Source organism: Lissotriton vulgaris, chromosome 4_1, assembly GCF_964263255.1.
Source record: "Lissotriton vulgaris chromosome 4_1, aLisVul1.2, whole genome shotgun sequence".
In the NCBI taxonomy this organism is placed as follows: Eukaryota; Metazoa; Chordata; class Amphibia; order Caudata; family Salamandridae; genus Lissotriton; species Lissotriton vulgaris.
The window spans coordinates 1362853596-1362870075 of record NC_141691.1 but is presented as its reverse complement, the minus strand read 5'-3'; the positions used below and the strand labels follow the sequence as shown (position 1 = coordinate 1362870075).

Here is a 16480-nt window from a genome sequence, read left to right as displayed (position 1 = left end):
GGGGTACCTGGAGAAGACCACCGTTTGTCTCCCTAAGCCAGACCGGCACCAAACCTAGTGGAAGGGGACCTACCCCCAGGACTGGTTTGGAGTGAACACAGGGAGGGGACTGCTCCTTGCTCTGGCCACAACTCCGGGTGGGCACGAGAATTGTGCACCAGGGGGAAAGCCCTGCCTTCTTGGATTTTTAGGTCTCGCCTTTTCCATTGGAAAATGGCGAGAATTCAAGTGCTCAAAATCCTCGTCAAACCAAGGGGTTTTTTTTAGTTCACGTGAATCACGTGACCAAACAAGCACACGCATCAGCCTCCCTCCCTCCCTACTAATTGCATTTTTTCACGGCCGCCACCATATCAAAGGGCTTCTCCCAGGGTGTGCTCTGCGGCTTCTCCTCCCCTAATTATTCATGGCTGGCCGGTGGCCGGCCGTACTTTCACTTTCCGGGCAGCTCTTGTTTTCCGAGCGCTGATATTGACAACAGTTTCCCGTACTTCAAGGCAAGCGTGTGCACATATCATTTTGTATTTGCTAATAATTGCGTCCCTTTAATTGTAATTCAGGTATAATTTTCTTGATAATCTAATAATTGCTTATGTTGAGCCGACAACAAGGCTCGAACACTGGTCCTCAGCTCCTGAGTTGGCTGCTCTCACCGCTGACCCATAACCTCTCCCTTTGAGAGCAGCATCCATTTTAAAGGCTTGTTTGTTAATGTTATTCACGTTTTGTTGACATTTTATCACGATAAGTGGTGGCAGCTGCGTTGTTAATATTCTCCCACTCGCATGATTGTCAAGTCAAGTCAAGTCAAGTCATAACATTTATATAGCGCACTACATACCCAGAGGGTTTCAAGGCGCTAGGAAGGGGGGTAGGATTAATTGTCGAATAGCAGCCAGGAGCACAGGGAGCGACCACTCTATCCGTGAGGAGGAGCGAGTCACGGTTGTCATATTATTGTTTTGAAGACACTTACAGTTATTATTATAATTATTCTCAGGCACTTGTGGCTTTCCATCCCGCGCGCCATGTTCCAGTCTTGCGCTGCAACCACCCTCTCCTACATTCAGTACAGATATGGTAACATGGACACATTCATTAGAAATGTTTTGTGCTACACCACTATAGACTTTTGCAGTCCGTATAGGACACTTCATACTGATTGGCTATTCCCGAAATAAATAAAATATGTCCTCATATGCGCTGAAAAGCCCTTGCTTCATGTGCCACAACTGCCCTCTTCTGGCTTTTAGCTGTCCTACTACATGAAAACATGTACGGCATCTATGATTCATTCAGCAGATGCGGGACCTGAACCACAAGTACGTGCCTACACACACATCTACCAAATCGCTCTCGGATATAGGAAGCCTACTTACAGTACTGATTCTAAACCGAAGACCAGCACAACACTAGCACAATATTAACTGCCCCCCGCCCCAGTTCCCTTGAACTCCCGCTGAATGTACACGGCCAATCAGAGAAATTATAGATCAGTAAGCGGTCCAGGGGCCCGCTATTAATTTGGGTACGGCAGGTTGCTCACACCAGCCGTGGCCAGAATTATTTTCCCTCGCCACGACTCACCCAAACGTTAGGTGGAAATTGCCGCACTTTTCAGTTCAGGAGTCAAGTGGTGAGACCGGAACCTGTCAAGAACCAGCAAGAGAATCAAGGGTGAGATATGGAAATCACTGCCCTCAGAACAAAGGCCCATCCTGATTAAAGTACGTTAATAAATCCAAACCAACTGGCTTACAGAATCTGTAAACCTTCACTCGCACCAAACAAGCAAGCACGAGACTGGTGTGAGCATGGTCAGGCATCTTGTACTGCTTCATACATTGCCCGAACTTAGTTTCTCAAATGTTAGCACGTAATCTTTTTTTTGTTTTGTTTTTAAACCTCAAATTAAACACAATAGGGCACATGTTCGATCATGCCGCTGGCAGTGGAAACCGTGTGCCGTTTCTAGAGTACCGCTATATTCTTGTAGTTCGCCTATTCCTTTATACCTCCGTTCAACCATATCGCATATTCCATCTTTCCTGTCTCGGGTCAGTAGCCTTTTAAGATCTGACAAGAACAAAGGGTTTTCACCCATCGGACTTCTAAAATTCTGTAACTTCTGCTTTACTCTGTCTTCCCTTCTACGTTTAAATGACCTTCAGCAAAATGCATTTAGTTCACTTTGGTTGAGCTCACAGTGTACGCATGCTCTTTTCATTTTAGTGCAATGTAAACTATGAAGTGACTTCTATCTCCTATCCAGGTTCCACGTGCCTTGTCTTTTCAGCCCATTCTTGTCCATTTACCTCCAGTGTGTTCTTTTTTACTTTAGGCATTTATCTTTTCATCATCAGTTAGTTCCTTTCTTTATTTGAGTTGTTTCCTCTTTTGCCTCATTCTTTCTTTACGTATTTTGTATTTTATCCTGAACGCCTTGTTTCGAGACTTTCTGTGATTACTTCTAAGCAGGTTCCCTCCGTTGTCACCGACCGTTGTGCCTCTGTTCCTCGGTCTCTGTCTGTGTCAGACCCTGTTCTTCGCTGTCTCACCTGGGCGTGTTCCAGCGCCTCCACTTCGGCTCCCAGATCTATCTGCCCCGACATCGCCCGTGAGACCCCCCGGCCATCTGCAGGGCTGCGCCGCTCAGATAAAGGCACAGCATGCAGAGTCTCAGCAGCCAGTCAGCCTGTCTGAGACCCGGGGCCCTCCGTCTCCCTGTCTGCAGAGAGCTGCAGGCAGACGGGCCCTTTCACCCAGTCATCTGCTGGGACACGCCCGAGCAGCGCCTCAAAGGCCTGCTTTGTGAAATGAGTGCATTGTGACAACACGTCGCCAGTCATGCTTTGCGCTGCTCGAGCTTGGCCTTGTGGTCTGGCGAGGGGCCAATTCCTCCCTCAGTTAGGAGTGGGCACAATCTTCTAGGAAGCTTTACGACAGTTTCTATACATTGCGGGACGCCTATAAAAGGGAAGCTATCTCTTCAGCCAAATTATTCAGATGATTTTAGGGACAGTGTAAGACTGACCACAGTCAAACTACCTCCCCTGCAAGACTGCTGCTGTTCCCCACCCCGGATTACACACCATGGGCCATTCTCGCCATCCTCCATTCTCGCCATCCTCCATTCTCGCCATCCTCCATTCTCGCCATCCTCCATTCTCGCCATCCTCCATTCTCACCATACTCCATTCTCGCCATACTCCATTCTCGCCATACTCCAGCTCCTATAAAATCAGGCCAGGGTGAAATTCTGATCACACCACTGAAGTTAGCCAAATTCCCATTACTTGATTTGGTGTACTTTTTTAAGTAACACAGCACCTCATATGGATAGATTGTAACCCTTAGGATGGTATTACTTGACATATTTGTCCACAGGCTCGTTCGCTTAAAAAATATCCCCTTAGATACTGTTAAGCAGAATGTTGCAATGTAGTCCGGGCCATTACTACAGTTTCTGTATTAAATATTAAGGGACACCACCACATCACTCAGGGACACCATCACACCACTCAGCCACACCACCACACCACTCAGGGACATCACCACACCACTCAGGGACACCACCACATCATCACTCAGGGACACCACCACATCATCACTCAGGGACACCACCACATCATCACTCAGGGACACCACCACATCATCACTCAGGGACACCACCACATCATCACTCAGGGACACCACCACATCATCACTCAGGGACACCACCACATCATCACTCAGCGACACCACCACACTACTCAGGGACACCACCACACTACTCAGGGACACCACCACACCACTCAGCGACACCACCGCAGCCCTCAGGGACACCACCACAGCCCTCAGGGACACCAACACGGCACTCAGGGACACCACCACAGCCCTTAGGGACACCAACACAGCACTCAGGGAGACCACCACATCACTGATGTACACCACAAAATCAATCAGGGACACCACCACATCACTCAGGGACACCAGGTAAAGTATCAAGAGCCCACACACCGTGCCCCCAATCAAGTAAAAAAAAAAAAAGCCCGTTGCTTTTTCAGCAACCAGTCGCCAAAGAGGAAAAGAGGTGAATAACGTGGAAGGATAAACTTACCAGGCGGCTGCGAAGGGGGGGCCTCCATCATAATGCAGACGGGGATTTGACTGGACACGGAGCGCGCGCTAATAGGATAATGTGGCTGTGATGTGAGCGAGTACAGCCTGCTCCTCGTCCTGACCTGCCGTAGTTTACGAATGGTGCTGGCGGCTAATTCCATCTCAGCTTGCAGCGCTTTGCTATAGGTGTCAAATTTGCGAAAGTTATAACTATTGGCATTGTAAATGGCAAAGCTATTAATTAAGCTATTTTCAAAACCAACACATAAATTTTAAAAATGGTCATTTAGAAGACCAATAGCTCAAACTTTCCTAATGCGAGACCTATTGGCAACTCCAGTGCTTGTTGGAGTATGGGACACTGTCAGATTGTTTGCAGTAGGGCAAGCAGGGACTGCTGAACAGGTCAGTAGGGTTTTCTCCTGGAACATTTTCCCCATTGTTTAGAGAGCGTCCAGGAGTCACCCCAGCCCACTGGTTAGTGCTAGCCATAACTGTGTCGCCACAGGGAACACTCCTTTGAACATGGACTGGACCTTCTGTCTTGCTGTCAGTGACCTATTAGGAGCACTGACTGATTGGTACCTGCTTCCGCTTGTACATAGGACAAAAAAGTGGCCTCAAAGAGTCAGTTGGCTGACCTCCTATAAGACTACAGTGGTGGATCCAGGAACACTTGGAGCACTTTTAAAAATAGAGACACTGGACCAAGACTATCGAAAGTATATATTTTGGAAAAAACTTAAGTAATGCTTTTAAATTATCATCAGTCTCTCTAGAAATGTTAATATCTTGGACACCAGCCCAGCTGAAACTCTGCTTGAAGCACTTAACACCAAGGCTAAGCATGGAATTGGAGATTCAACACTGCTCCAGGCTTTCAATGTACAAACAGTTAGCGGACACAATACTTTTAAAAAAACCGCAACCATAGATCTTTTTTAATCTAAATCATGGAGTAAGGCGAGCTATACTTCAAATACGGCTAGGAATATTACAGCTGAAATCATACACCTTTAAGTGGTCATCAAATCAAGGAGAGACGAATCTCTGTGACTTATGCAAGGGTGGGGTGCAAGACCTAGAACATATTCTGTTTGTATGTCCAAACGAGATTGTGGTAGCAGCTAGGAACAGATACATTACCCCGATCAAAACAAAATGTAATATAAACTCGGTCCAGATGTTGATTTCCCTCTCCAATGCTCCACCCAATGAATTTGTGTGTATTAACCTGTACAACTTTTTAAAGTCTTTCTTTTTTAAAATTATATTAATGTGATAATCTCTTTTAGCAAAAATTGAATTTGTATCGTGTATAAATTTGTTGTTTTCGTAAGAGAACTAAATCAAATCAAAAAATAAATGAATGACTACAGTAGTGGAACAACAAGTGTCCAGTTGACTAGTACCCACTGGACCTGGACTGGACCTCGCATGTGGCCTCTGCTGGAGTGAGTCCTGGCACCTAAGTGTTGTCCCTGTGGAGGAGTTGCCCCAGAAATCCTGAAAGTTGGGGCTTAGAAAATTGTTGGATTTCCAGATCTCTGGCGCTGCTTGAGGGACCTCGAGCAAAAGTATCATCAATGCACCTTCCTCGGATACAATTTCAGGCTTTCCATCGCCAGAGGATTTTGAGCTCCATAATCAAAGACGAAGGGTTTGATTACAACTTTGGCAGTCCCGGAGCGGGCTGCCATGCTAGCGTCCCGCTCCAGGACCCCAAAAGTCTACCGCTGCCCACCCGCCTGATTCATGTTTGGGCGGGCGGCGTGGCGGTCCTGCGGCAGTGCAGTTTAAAAGTTCATAAGTGAGCATTAGAACTTCATTGCAGCTGAACCGCCAATTGACATTCCTGTACGGCATGGATTGAGCAGTACATTCTGTGTGGAAACGGGTGCATGCGCTTGCCCCCTGCATGCGCCGGGGCAATGGGGTCCCTGTAGGCCCCCCTTTTGTTTTCCCACTGCCAGCCTTTTCATGGCGGGCTCACCTCCATGAAAAGGCTGGTGGTGGGGAAACTTTTATTATGCATACTGGTACCTCAGGGGCAACGCCGTGCATAATGCTTCCCCATACCACTGCGCCACCGCCAGGGGTCGCGGGCCCTTGGCGGTTGTAGTGGTCCCAAAGTGCTCCAACCGCTGTAGTCGTAATATGGCGGTCAGACCACTGGTGTGGTGGTCCCCGACTGCCACCGCACCTCCACCGTGAGTTTTGCAGTCCTCAAACTCTTAATCGGGCCCTAAGACAGGTCTGTATCCCACCTGCACTCCATTCCCCTCAGCATGAAATTGTGGCTTGGTCCTGATCTACCTCTTCCATGGACTATCTTTGATGGCTTGGTGCTTTTTGGCTTGATTTTCACTTGAATCTTTTGAGCTAAGTGATTTTTGGGTTGATTTTCAGTTGAATCTTTTTTCAACTGGTAACTCTGGTTCCCCGAATTGCATATTTGTCATTCTGGTGTCATTTTGTTCATCAAAATGTACTTAATTTCTAGTTGGGGATTTTCTTTTTTTCTTTGGTCTTTTTTTTTTTTCCCAGGGTGAAAAAGTAATCAATTCTGGACAGGCTATTATGTGTAGCTGAGTAGTAGGTGTACTGCCACTCATCTGGGTGCATGTGGCGCCAAATATCAATCAATCCCTGTGCTTCCAAGAAGTTACCGAATCGAGAAGGACCAAGTGTTTGTGTTCGAAGTGGGAATCTATCCTGCGTATTATGTATAACTGCATTAAAATCCCCTCCTATGATCAGATCGCCCTCCGGGAGCTCTAGTAAGAACTTCCCCAGGTCGGGCAAAGCTACGGCATGTAACGCCGGTGGGATGTATACCGATACTATATGTAACTGCTTACCCTCCCACTGTCCATGCACTGCCGCGAAGCGGCCTTGATCATTTATTTTGATGGTCTGTGCTATGAACTGTGAGGATTTCCGCAATAATATGCCCGCCCCACGCGATCCAGAGATGAACTCCGAGTGTGCTATCATATGGTATCCTCGCCTATCCAGGGCCTGCCTAGCAGTACCCGTTAAATGTGTTTTTTGGAGAAGAACCAGTGTCGGGCCCACTCTCCTGATACCCTGCATCACTAGTCCCCGCTTGATCTTGTCACCCAATCCCCTGACATTCCAGGACATGATTTGCAGCGGTGTCACCGGAATTATTTGATTTTCCACCTCGAGAGTGTCAGCCCGCTGTTGACTTGCCTTTTAGAATTTTGGGTAGCCTAACCTTTCCGCTCGCGGACGGGTCCTTTCGGGGCCAATGCAACCTGCTACTGTGTGATGTGCTGCGTCTAGCCTGAAGTGAGTAGAGGGCGCGTGTTGTATTCAAACGGTCACTGGGTGTCTTCCTATGTCTGTGCTCCCTAGCAATGGTAGCAGTGTGTCGTGTCATGTCGCCGTGAGCCAAGAAACTAAAACAGTTAAAAAGAGTTAAACATTTAAGAAACTATGAAAACAGCCCCTCCCCCAACATCCCCCCCTCCCTGCCCTCCTGCTACACGGACCCGAAACTGCCCGCCCCCCCAACTTAGCGGAGTGCTCAACCCATTCCCCACACAGATTATACTTGCTCGCTGGGGCGCAGGACTCTCCGGAGACGGCGGCCCCTCTTACTCTCCTCGGAAGCCCTCGGCCCAGTGTCCAGTGGCGGCCTGCCAGGCAGTCTGCAGAATCATTTTAACGTTGTGCATTCACCGGGCAGTTACTATTCCACGTCAGCATTTTCGTCTGCACTTTCTCTCACTGGCGAGCGTCCCCCAATTTCTGGCCCTGAAGCTTGAGAGTTTGGATAACTTCCTGTCCCCTGATTCTTATGCGTCCTGTGTGACCGACGTGGCTGATTGGTCGGCCTCAATCCATCCAGCCAGTCCTGTGCTATCTCAGGAGTGTCGAAGAACCAAGTCTTGTTGTCCGCCACTATACGCAGCCTGGCCGGGAATAGCATCGAGTACGGGATCTCTCGTGCCCTGAGTTCTCTCTTTACATTCAAGAACGTCCTCCTACAGCGAGCAACTTCCGCCGTATAGTCCGGAAAGAAGGCCAGTGTGGAATTTTGGATTTTGACCGGCGGCGACACTTGTGCCGCCTGCAGGATGACATCTCTGTCCCGAAAGTTGAATAGTCTGGCCATGATTGGTCGTGGGGCTGCTCCAGGTTTTGGCCGCCCCCCGGGACCCGATGGGCTCTTTCTACGGAGAAAAAGGCGGACAGGTCTTTAGAATGGAGTTCCTTTTTTATCAGCTCTTCTACATAGAGGTCCATTGCTCTAGTACCCTCAGATTCCAGAACTCAAAGGATCCTTACATTGTTCCTCCTGGAGCGCCCTTCCTGATCGTCCAGTCTCTCTCGCAGTACCTTATTCTCCGCCGACATATGTGCACCATCTGGGTTATTATGAGGCCGGTTGCACAAGAGCAGGTCTTCTCTCCCGGGTTCTCACTTATTGGCCGTCTGTAGGCGCCCGTCACTTAGACCTGCGGCTGCATTGTCACTGTGCTTGCGGGGCCCGGCCGCCTCCCTTGAGCCCCCTCCGGATGCAAATTCCAGCACTGCTGCCTCTCACTTGGGTTCTCCGCCCACGATATTTACAGGCGCCACCACCTTCTGTTATGGACACTTAAAGCCACCCGATCTTGGGGCTTGTTGCGCTGCCCCAAGATGGCGGCCCGCTCCTTCCCGCAGTTGGCACTATCATTTACTGCAGCCCGCAGTCTGGCTCGTCATATGTGCAGCGGCACCGCCGCTCGCCCACTCCTGGCACCTTAGCTGTCACCAAACGTTCCAGTTAGTATCCCCGTCAGGCTATGGGGTCACCGCTGCCACTTTGTGGTCACGCCGGGCGCTTCTGGTGTGTTGCGCCCAGGTCTGCGCTGCTTCCGGTCGGATTCGTCCGTGGGGCAGCCCCTGGATCTCAGCCGCTCTGCAGGCTACCGGTGCCGCTCGCCGTAACTTCTTTCTCCGGTGTATGATTGTGCCCGGAGTTGCTGCCCTACACACCGCCCATTCCTGGGCGTCTGGTCCCTCCGGCAGAGACCGTACTTCATGCTCGGCCGCTAGCCACGCCCCTTTCTTTGGTGTTTTGACTTTTATTGTTTTGGTACCTCATTAAAACTTTACACATAAAGGGCGTGGCTTCGCGGGCTTACATGGCGGACGCTGCCTAGAGGAGCTCCGTCAACTCCTCGCCAAGTTATCCTGTTCCCCGACACTTGCTGCTGCCCAAAAGAGCAGTCCAGCTAGCGGAATCAGTGGGGCACCCTCCGGCGGCTTTTCAGAGCTCTGGGGTCCCGGACGCTGGGAGGCCAGTCGGGACGATCTGCGGCCTAGTTTGGCGCCGTGCAGCCGGGACCTCTAGTTTGGCCCTCCGCGGGCCGGGGGCACTGCAGACGGTCGCATAGTCGGAAACGGGACCCGGAGGTGCGGGGAGGTCCGAATCTTCTCCTGATCCTCGGCTGAAGCCCTGAGAACGACTGTGGCTGCCGTTGGAGGGCAGTTTAGCTCTCTTCAGAGGCAGAACCGCCGGAGCTTCGGAGATGAGAGGCCTGGTTACTGACGCACAGCCGGCGGCTAAAGTTTGACGACGCTGGTGCGGTGACCAGGGCGCGCCGGGCTTGTGCTCCCGGAGCGGTTGACCCTGGCGGAAGCTGCGGAGTACTCATTGGCCCTTGGATAAGACACTGAGGTGCGTGGACACTGGGGAGTGAGCTGGTCCCTCTGGAGTGGCATAGCAGAAGTGCGACCTGTAGCCCCAAGATTCCGGGCGGCGGGGTTGGAGTCGCCAGACTGGGGCCCTGAGACAACATCATATCTGACGACTTGCAGCGAGACCGGGATGGCCTCTTGCCCGGTCAGCGGCTTGCCTTGACTGCGAAGGGCCAGCGCACTCGCGGCGCGACCTGGGAGTGTGAGCGAGGAGCCATCGGCGGGGACGTATCCTCGCACCACGAATTTGGAGAGGGGGCATCGGGGGGCAGGACGGGCCTCCAGGATGGGCCCATTCGGTGTTGCTGCCCGGGCGAGGACGGAGCAACCGGCCTTGGATCTGAAGTAGAGTCTAAGCTGGTGTGGCTTCCAGATTGTTGATTGGAGTGGTGCCATTCCGGGAGTCGTAGGGTCTCATAAGAGGGAGTGGACCATCGCGAAGATTCCCAGCATATTAGGTGCCTGACCCCGGCAGCCCTTGTGTAGATATTCCCGGAGCGGACCGCAATGACCAGAAGCGGGTGGTGGTGGAGCCTCGAAGCAGGGTCCAATAGATACATTTACTGGCCCGAATGGCGGCGCTGGGGCCAACAGACCTCCACAAGATCCTTATATTTCCGGACTACACTAGGCTCGTCCAGCAGCAGAGGCAATCTTTTGCGGCGGCCAAGGCACGCCTACAGGATCTTAAACTTTCCTATGCTTTACTGTACCCAGCCCGCCTGAGAGTGGTGTACCAGTCTCTTACCCTGTTCTGCAATACCCCAAAGGAGGTGTTCCACTGGACTGACGAGACAGTGAAAATTAGGGTGCACACACTGCCGGGTCGGGACTCGGATTTCTTCGTCGAGCGGTGCACAAGAGCGGACCTCCCGTCGATCCGGCAACCGAGGCAACTTGAGGTCCAGGTCTCTGAGGCGATCCAAGTCCGGGAATGTGGCAGCGAAAAAGACGGACGCCCCTGACCTGCCTCGGACGGACCCTTGAGCCCAAGACTGTTACATGGCTGCAGCGAGGCGTATTTGGTCGGTTGAGATGCCTGGTAGGATGGAGACATTTGGGGCTGGAGTCCTGGGGCTTGCGGAACTGATTTGTTGAGACTGCTGTCTTATGGTGAATTTAATTGTTTGGGGGTGGCGGCAAGAGGTGGGGGAAGTGATGTATTAGTGGCAGACGGCTTCCCCCTTCTTTAAGGTTTCCCCCTTTTTGAGAGGAGGAGGGGGGGTTGGTTGAATGGGCGGGTTGTTGGGGATCCTGGGTCAATTCCTGTGGGCGGGGGGTGCGGTGCGAGTGGCTTTGCGTACCTGCTTTTTGTCCACATACTGCGGAGGGCTGGCAACATCGGACATTCAGTCTTACTATCAGGCGTCCCACCTCCTCATTCTGAACGAATGGTGGTATGGGGATAGGGGAGACCTGGCGTATGCCCTAGAGAGGTACCTTATGGATCCTGCCATGCTGCACACTATCTTATATTCTGCGCGACTGAGGAAGAGACTGCCCAGAGTCACCCAAGTGGTTTTCCAGGTATGGCGGCAGGCGCTACGTCGTATGGGATGGTGGGGGAAGGCTCACTGAGGAGACCCCGCTCTGGCAAAACGGTCAGTTACCGGCGTTGGCGTCATTACAGGGCTTTCGAGGTTGGGATTCAATAGGAATTTCCGCACTGGGACACATCCTGAAGGGTACGTTGCTCAAATCCTTTGAAGAGCTCAGCGAGGAGTTTAGTATGCCTCGAACGCAGTTCTTTAAGTATTTGCAATTCCGCCACGCCATTACACCTGCACTGGAGGGATTAGACTCCGTGCCTGAATTTAGTCCGATAGAGGCAAAGGTCTTCATGGGAGACCTGGAAGACAAGAAAATATCTCGCATCTACCAGACCCTAGTTACACATTGCTCCTCCTCACTGCAGAACCTGCGGGAATCATGGGAGAGGGATGTAGGGGAGCTCGAGGAAGAGGATTGCCGAGAAGCCCTCGAAGCCCCGAGAGGAGCGGCTATTGCCATGCGCTTACGCTTTATCCAATTCAAATACTTGCATAGGGCTTACTGTACTAGGGAGGGGCTGTGGCGGGCTGCTTTGATTGAGTCTCCTAAATGTCTGAGGGCGGTCACGAGATCGGTACCTTCCTCCACACGGTATGGAGCTGTGCTAATCTGGCTAGATTTTGGACAGGGGTGTGGGATTGCTTATCCAAAGTATTGTGTTGGAACCTTCCTCGTACTCCCAAACTGGGCCTTCTCCATGTCCTTGAATCTATATGAGACATTTGCTACTGTTGGGACTTGTTGCAAAGAGATATGTAGCTCAGGCCTGGAAAGACCCCCGGGCTCCTAAGGTGGTGATGTGGAAAAAGGGCCTTGATTTTTGTATGGGATTGGAGCGTCCAGTGTTTGAAGCCAGGGGTTGCCCTAAGAAACATTATAAAATATGGAAAAGATGGGCGGATTACAGGGGACTATGGTTGGAACCACCAGCGCTGCCAAGAGATACCTCGGGGCTGATGTGATGGGGCCAAGGGGGCAACATGGTACACGCTGGTTTTTGTATGTAACCTTCTTCTTCTTTTTACAGGAACAAAACGGCATTGTGCGGGGGAAAAGGGGGGAATCCGGGGGGGGGGGGGGCGTTGGCAGAGAGGGTGGGGTAGACTGGGGGGGGCTATGGGCTTTGTTTTCAGATACTATATAAATCGCTATGTTAGCCATGACGTGCTTGTTGGCAGTTCCTCCGGAGTGCGGAGTGCTGCGTCTTATGTACGATCTGTCAATAAAAAGCGTTGTTAAAAAAAAAAACTTTACACATTGCCCTAAATAAGGTGCGTCTGCTGTGTGCCATAGCTACATGAGTTTGCATTTAGCGTCTGCTGTGTGCCATAGCTACATGAGTTTGCATTTATTTTTATTAACTTTGTGGTTTGCTCTGGCAAGTCCATCTTAATGCTCCTTGAGGTGGGCGATCGCCCACCCCATATAACAATCCACTTTATTGCACTAAATTACAATAAAAACAAATACTCTTCCATATAGCGCAGACTTGTGAATAAATAAAAATCCGTGTGATGAAAACTGATTTATTTGCATATCACTTTACTTATCACAAGAATACAGTGTATTGTTTCTGTGTGTAAATATTTAATGTTACATTATTAAGTTCATTTGTTTGGTTTAAATATTGTGGAAATCAAATATAGAAATACATTTATTTATTTTAAGTTTGACAAAAAAATGTTTTGAAGGTTTTTCTTGTGTGTCATCCTATTTAACTATTTTCTTATTGTTTTTTGCTCTTTTAAGGCATTTGGCATCGCCTCAAATGACACATTTGTCATCACAACAACAAGCCGGATTGTAGTATCTGATTTAAATTTTTGTAAGTATGCATCTATAATGGATACTGTATCTTTTTGTTTATATGTACACTGGTCTGTTTCTCTGACAGCTTATGTTTCGTGTTGGTTTGCCTTATGATTTTATTACTTTCGTTCTTTGGTTCTCTGGTTTCAACTGCCTGGAACATTTATCTCCAGAAATAGTGCCCTGCATTGCTGCTCACAGTCTCTTTGGCAGTGCATCATAAAGACGAAACTAGCATGGCAGTAGAAAACCGTGCGAGGATAATGTAATGCTGGAAATTTGGGTTGTAATTTATGGGATCTGTGTTTGCTGTAATATGGATGCAACCAAGCAATTTGCATTCGCTTATGGTCTCAGTGTGAGAAAAAATAAAATGATTTTAACTCAATGTTATCATTTTATTTTTTCTTGTTACGGGCGCAACAGCTTGCGGAGCGAGGCTGCTCTGCTGAAAGAGCAGGGGAGGGGAAGAGTGGTTTTCACTCCCTACGTGCGCATGAATGTTTGGCTGGCTGTCTCAGGCCGGCCAAACATTCATGTGCACATAGCATGTTCTCCACCCATTACAGCCTGGGTATAGAACATGCCCAGTCCCCCAGTTCCCATCTGAGCGCCGAACCACGGTGCTCAGGCCAACCACAACAATGCTTTGCAGCATTGTGATTGGCTCTGGGGAACCTGGGTGCTTTTTTGGTCCTTTCTGTTCCGGTTGGAGAAAGGAGTGGAGAGACGGGATGAGGATCCAGCAGCGACGCAGACAGGAGGTAAGTTCTATTGAGTTTTTTTGTATTTACCCCCTTCCCCATTCCCGCCACCCGCCCTGCCACTCTCGATCAGTGCCGGCCACCACTGCATGGTCTGCACTGAGATGCTCCACTTTATAGCGCAATTTCTTAGCTCTCCGCTGTTTGTTGAAGCAATGTAACACTGCTTGAATCATTCCCTTTCGTCAGGCTAGGAGTCCCTAGCACTTTTTCAAATGGCCATAAACAGCTTTAAAACAACCATGTTACTTTCGTAGCTCATCCACTTCATTCGGGACAATGCCCATATTTCAAGGGACAAGGGTTCAAGAATGAACACACACAAGGGGAACCTCTATCATTGGAGGGGAGAGTGTTCCATGTGAACCTGTAAATAAATAAATAATCAAATGCAATCGCTGGGAAAGTGAAGTGACAGTTGAGTAACTAGTTTTTCTTCTTTAGCATTAAGGGCCAGATGTAGGTAATTCTTATTTACCGACTCTTAAATACCGAATTTTACCGATTCGGTAAATAGGAAGGGGGAGATGTAGGTAATTCGAATTTAAGATTTACCGAATCTGTAGGATTCGGTATTTACTGATTCGGTAAATACCGAATCGGTATTGCCCATTGATTCCTATGGGCCATGAAGCCCATAGGAATCAATGGGCAATACCGATTCGGTATTTACCGAATCGGTAAATACCGAATCCTGCAAGGGTGCAGGGGGTGTCACTTTGACACCCTCTAGCACCCCAATTCCGGACTTGTGTGCCATGTGGCACACAGGCATGCACTAAGGGCATGTCTGTGTGTCACATGGCACAGGTGTACATGCACAGATGTGCATGTACACCTGAATTCGGTATTTTACCACCCAATAGGATTGGGTGGTAAAATACCGATTCTTAAGGGCCTGTGGCACTCTTAGGAGTGCCACCTACATGTAGATTTACCGAATTGGTAAATATACCGATTCGGAATTTTACCGATTCTGTAAATTTACTGATTCGGTAAATTTACAGAATCTGTAAAATATAGGCCCCCTTCCTCTGAAAACCCTAATACCGGTCTGTAACGGCCGAATTCGGCCGTTACCGACCGGTATTAGGGCTCCTACATCTGGCCCTAAATCTTTTAATAACTTCACCTTCTTGAATCTGATAAGCAAGCAGTGACCAAACATGAAGAAGCAGAAAGCAGACTCACCTATAAGAAAAGATATTTTGCAGTAGTGCTTGGCCTACTGAAGATTCCGTTGCCATATTCATGTCCAGGCAGTAGTACTTTTTTTATATGTTTTTATTGATTTTTATTAATGTAACATACCACAATACTTGAATCAGCGTTGCATTCCGTAATCAAAATATATAGAAGAGGTAACCACACAGGGTTATAATACCAATCATTCAGGAGATGAATACACATCTACCTCTGGGTCTAGCCAGCGCTATAGAAAACTTTGTAAATGAAATAAATAAATTTGATATCAGTACATACAGTATTGTGGTGTTTTTTGTTGGGTGAATCATAATAGAACAGTGTTATCAAGAAAAAAAAAGGAACATATCATCGTAACTTTAACGTGCCTCCCCCCTGAGTCACATAAAGAAAGGTCTGTCCTGGAACTTGTAATACAGGCCAGATGGTGAGGGTATGCAGGCAAATCTACACTGCGCTCGGGGCATGAGAGGCCCGCGGACTCGCCGTCTTTTCTGGATAGTCACCACTATTGTTTTGTTCTACAGCCCCATGTCATATAAGGTCCTCCCCGTGTGAATCTCCGTGATCATGCCATACCAGGCTGTCGCGTCTTCTTCCAGTTTATCATCCCTACGGACCCGTCTCATCCGGATTAGTTCTGCCGTCGCCCATTCCTGCAGATCCCCAGATCACTGCTCTATCGTGGGGGCCTCTGACTCAACCAACTAATTGCTACCCTTCTCTTTCTCAAGACCAGTCCCAACTGAAGGAATCTACGTGTAAGCTTTTTCCCTTTAGGCAGGCAGTAGTACTTAGTGAATGTGGGCTTAATTCTCCTGAAAGCAGCTTAACAGAAGTCTGGTTCTAGCACTCCTGGACTGCGGGCAACTTTTGCAAGCATGTTTCTGGCAGAGTGCACAGTCCTCTTAACCCCAATAGGTGTCTTCCTTTCTTGTGTCAGAAAGGAAAGTAATGCAAATTGAGGGTCAGATGGCGATGCCCTGTTTGAACAGATGGTGATCCCTACCCGGATAGCCAAAATAGACGAATACCTGGTCAGAAGTTCTTAAGACTTATTTTGTCCAGATTTTATACATCTGACAATGTGGTTAATGCAGAGCATTCTCAGCTGATGTTGAAGGTTTGGTGAAAAAGAACATTGAATAGGCTCCTTTTAATGGAAGACTAACACCTTAGGCATTAGTTTGGTTTTGGGGAGAAGTGATATTTTTCTTTAGAAAAATGGCATTAAGGTTGCTTTATTGTGAAGACTTGAAAGTCTCTCTCTTGCTCTCTCTGTCTCTTTTTCTGTCTCCCTCGCTTTCGCTCTTTATTCCCCTCCCTTTTCTCCTCTT

General features: G+C 49.0%; 1 protein-coding gene across 1 annotated transcript in view; it reads left to right on the top strand.

The window, feature by feature from the left end:
• Positions 1–16480, top strand: part of SMCHD1 (structural maintenance of chromosomes flexible hinge domain containing 1) — a 2274803-nt gene that overhangs the window by 27766 nt on the left and 2230557 nt on the right. Inside the window, exon 2 of the mRNA XM_086965602.1 lies at positions 13117–13192. Coding sequence (XP_086821728.1) covers positions 13117–13192 — 76 coding nt within the window. The remainder of the gene's footprint in view (positions 1–13116; positions 13193–16480) is intronic.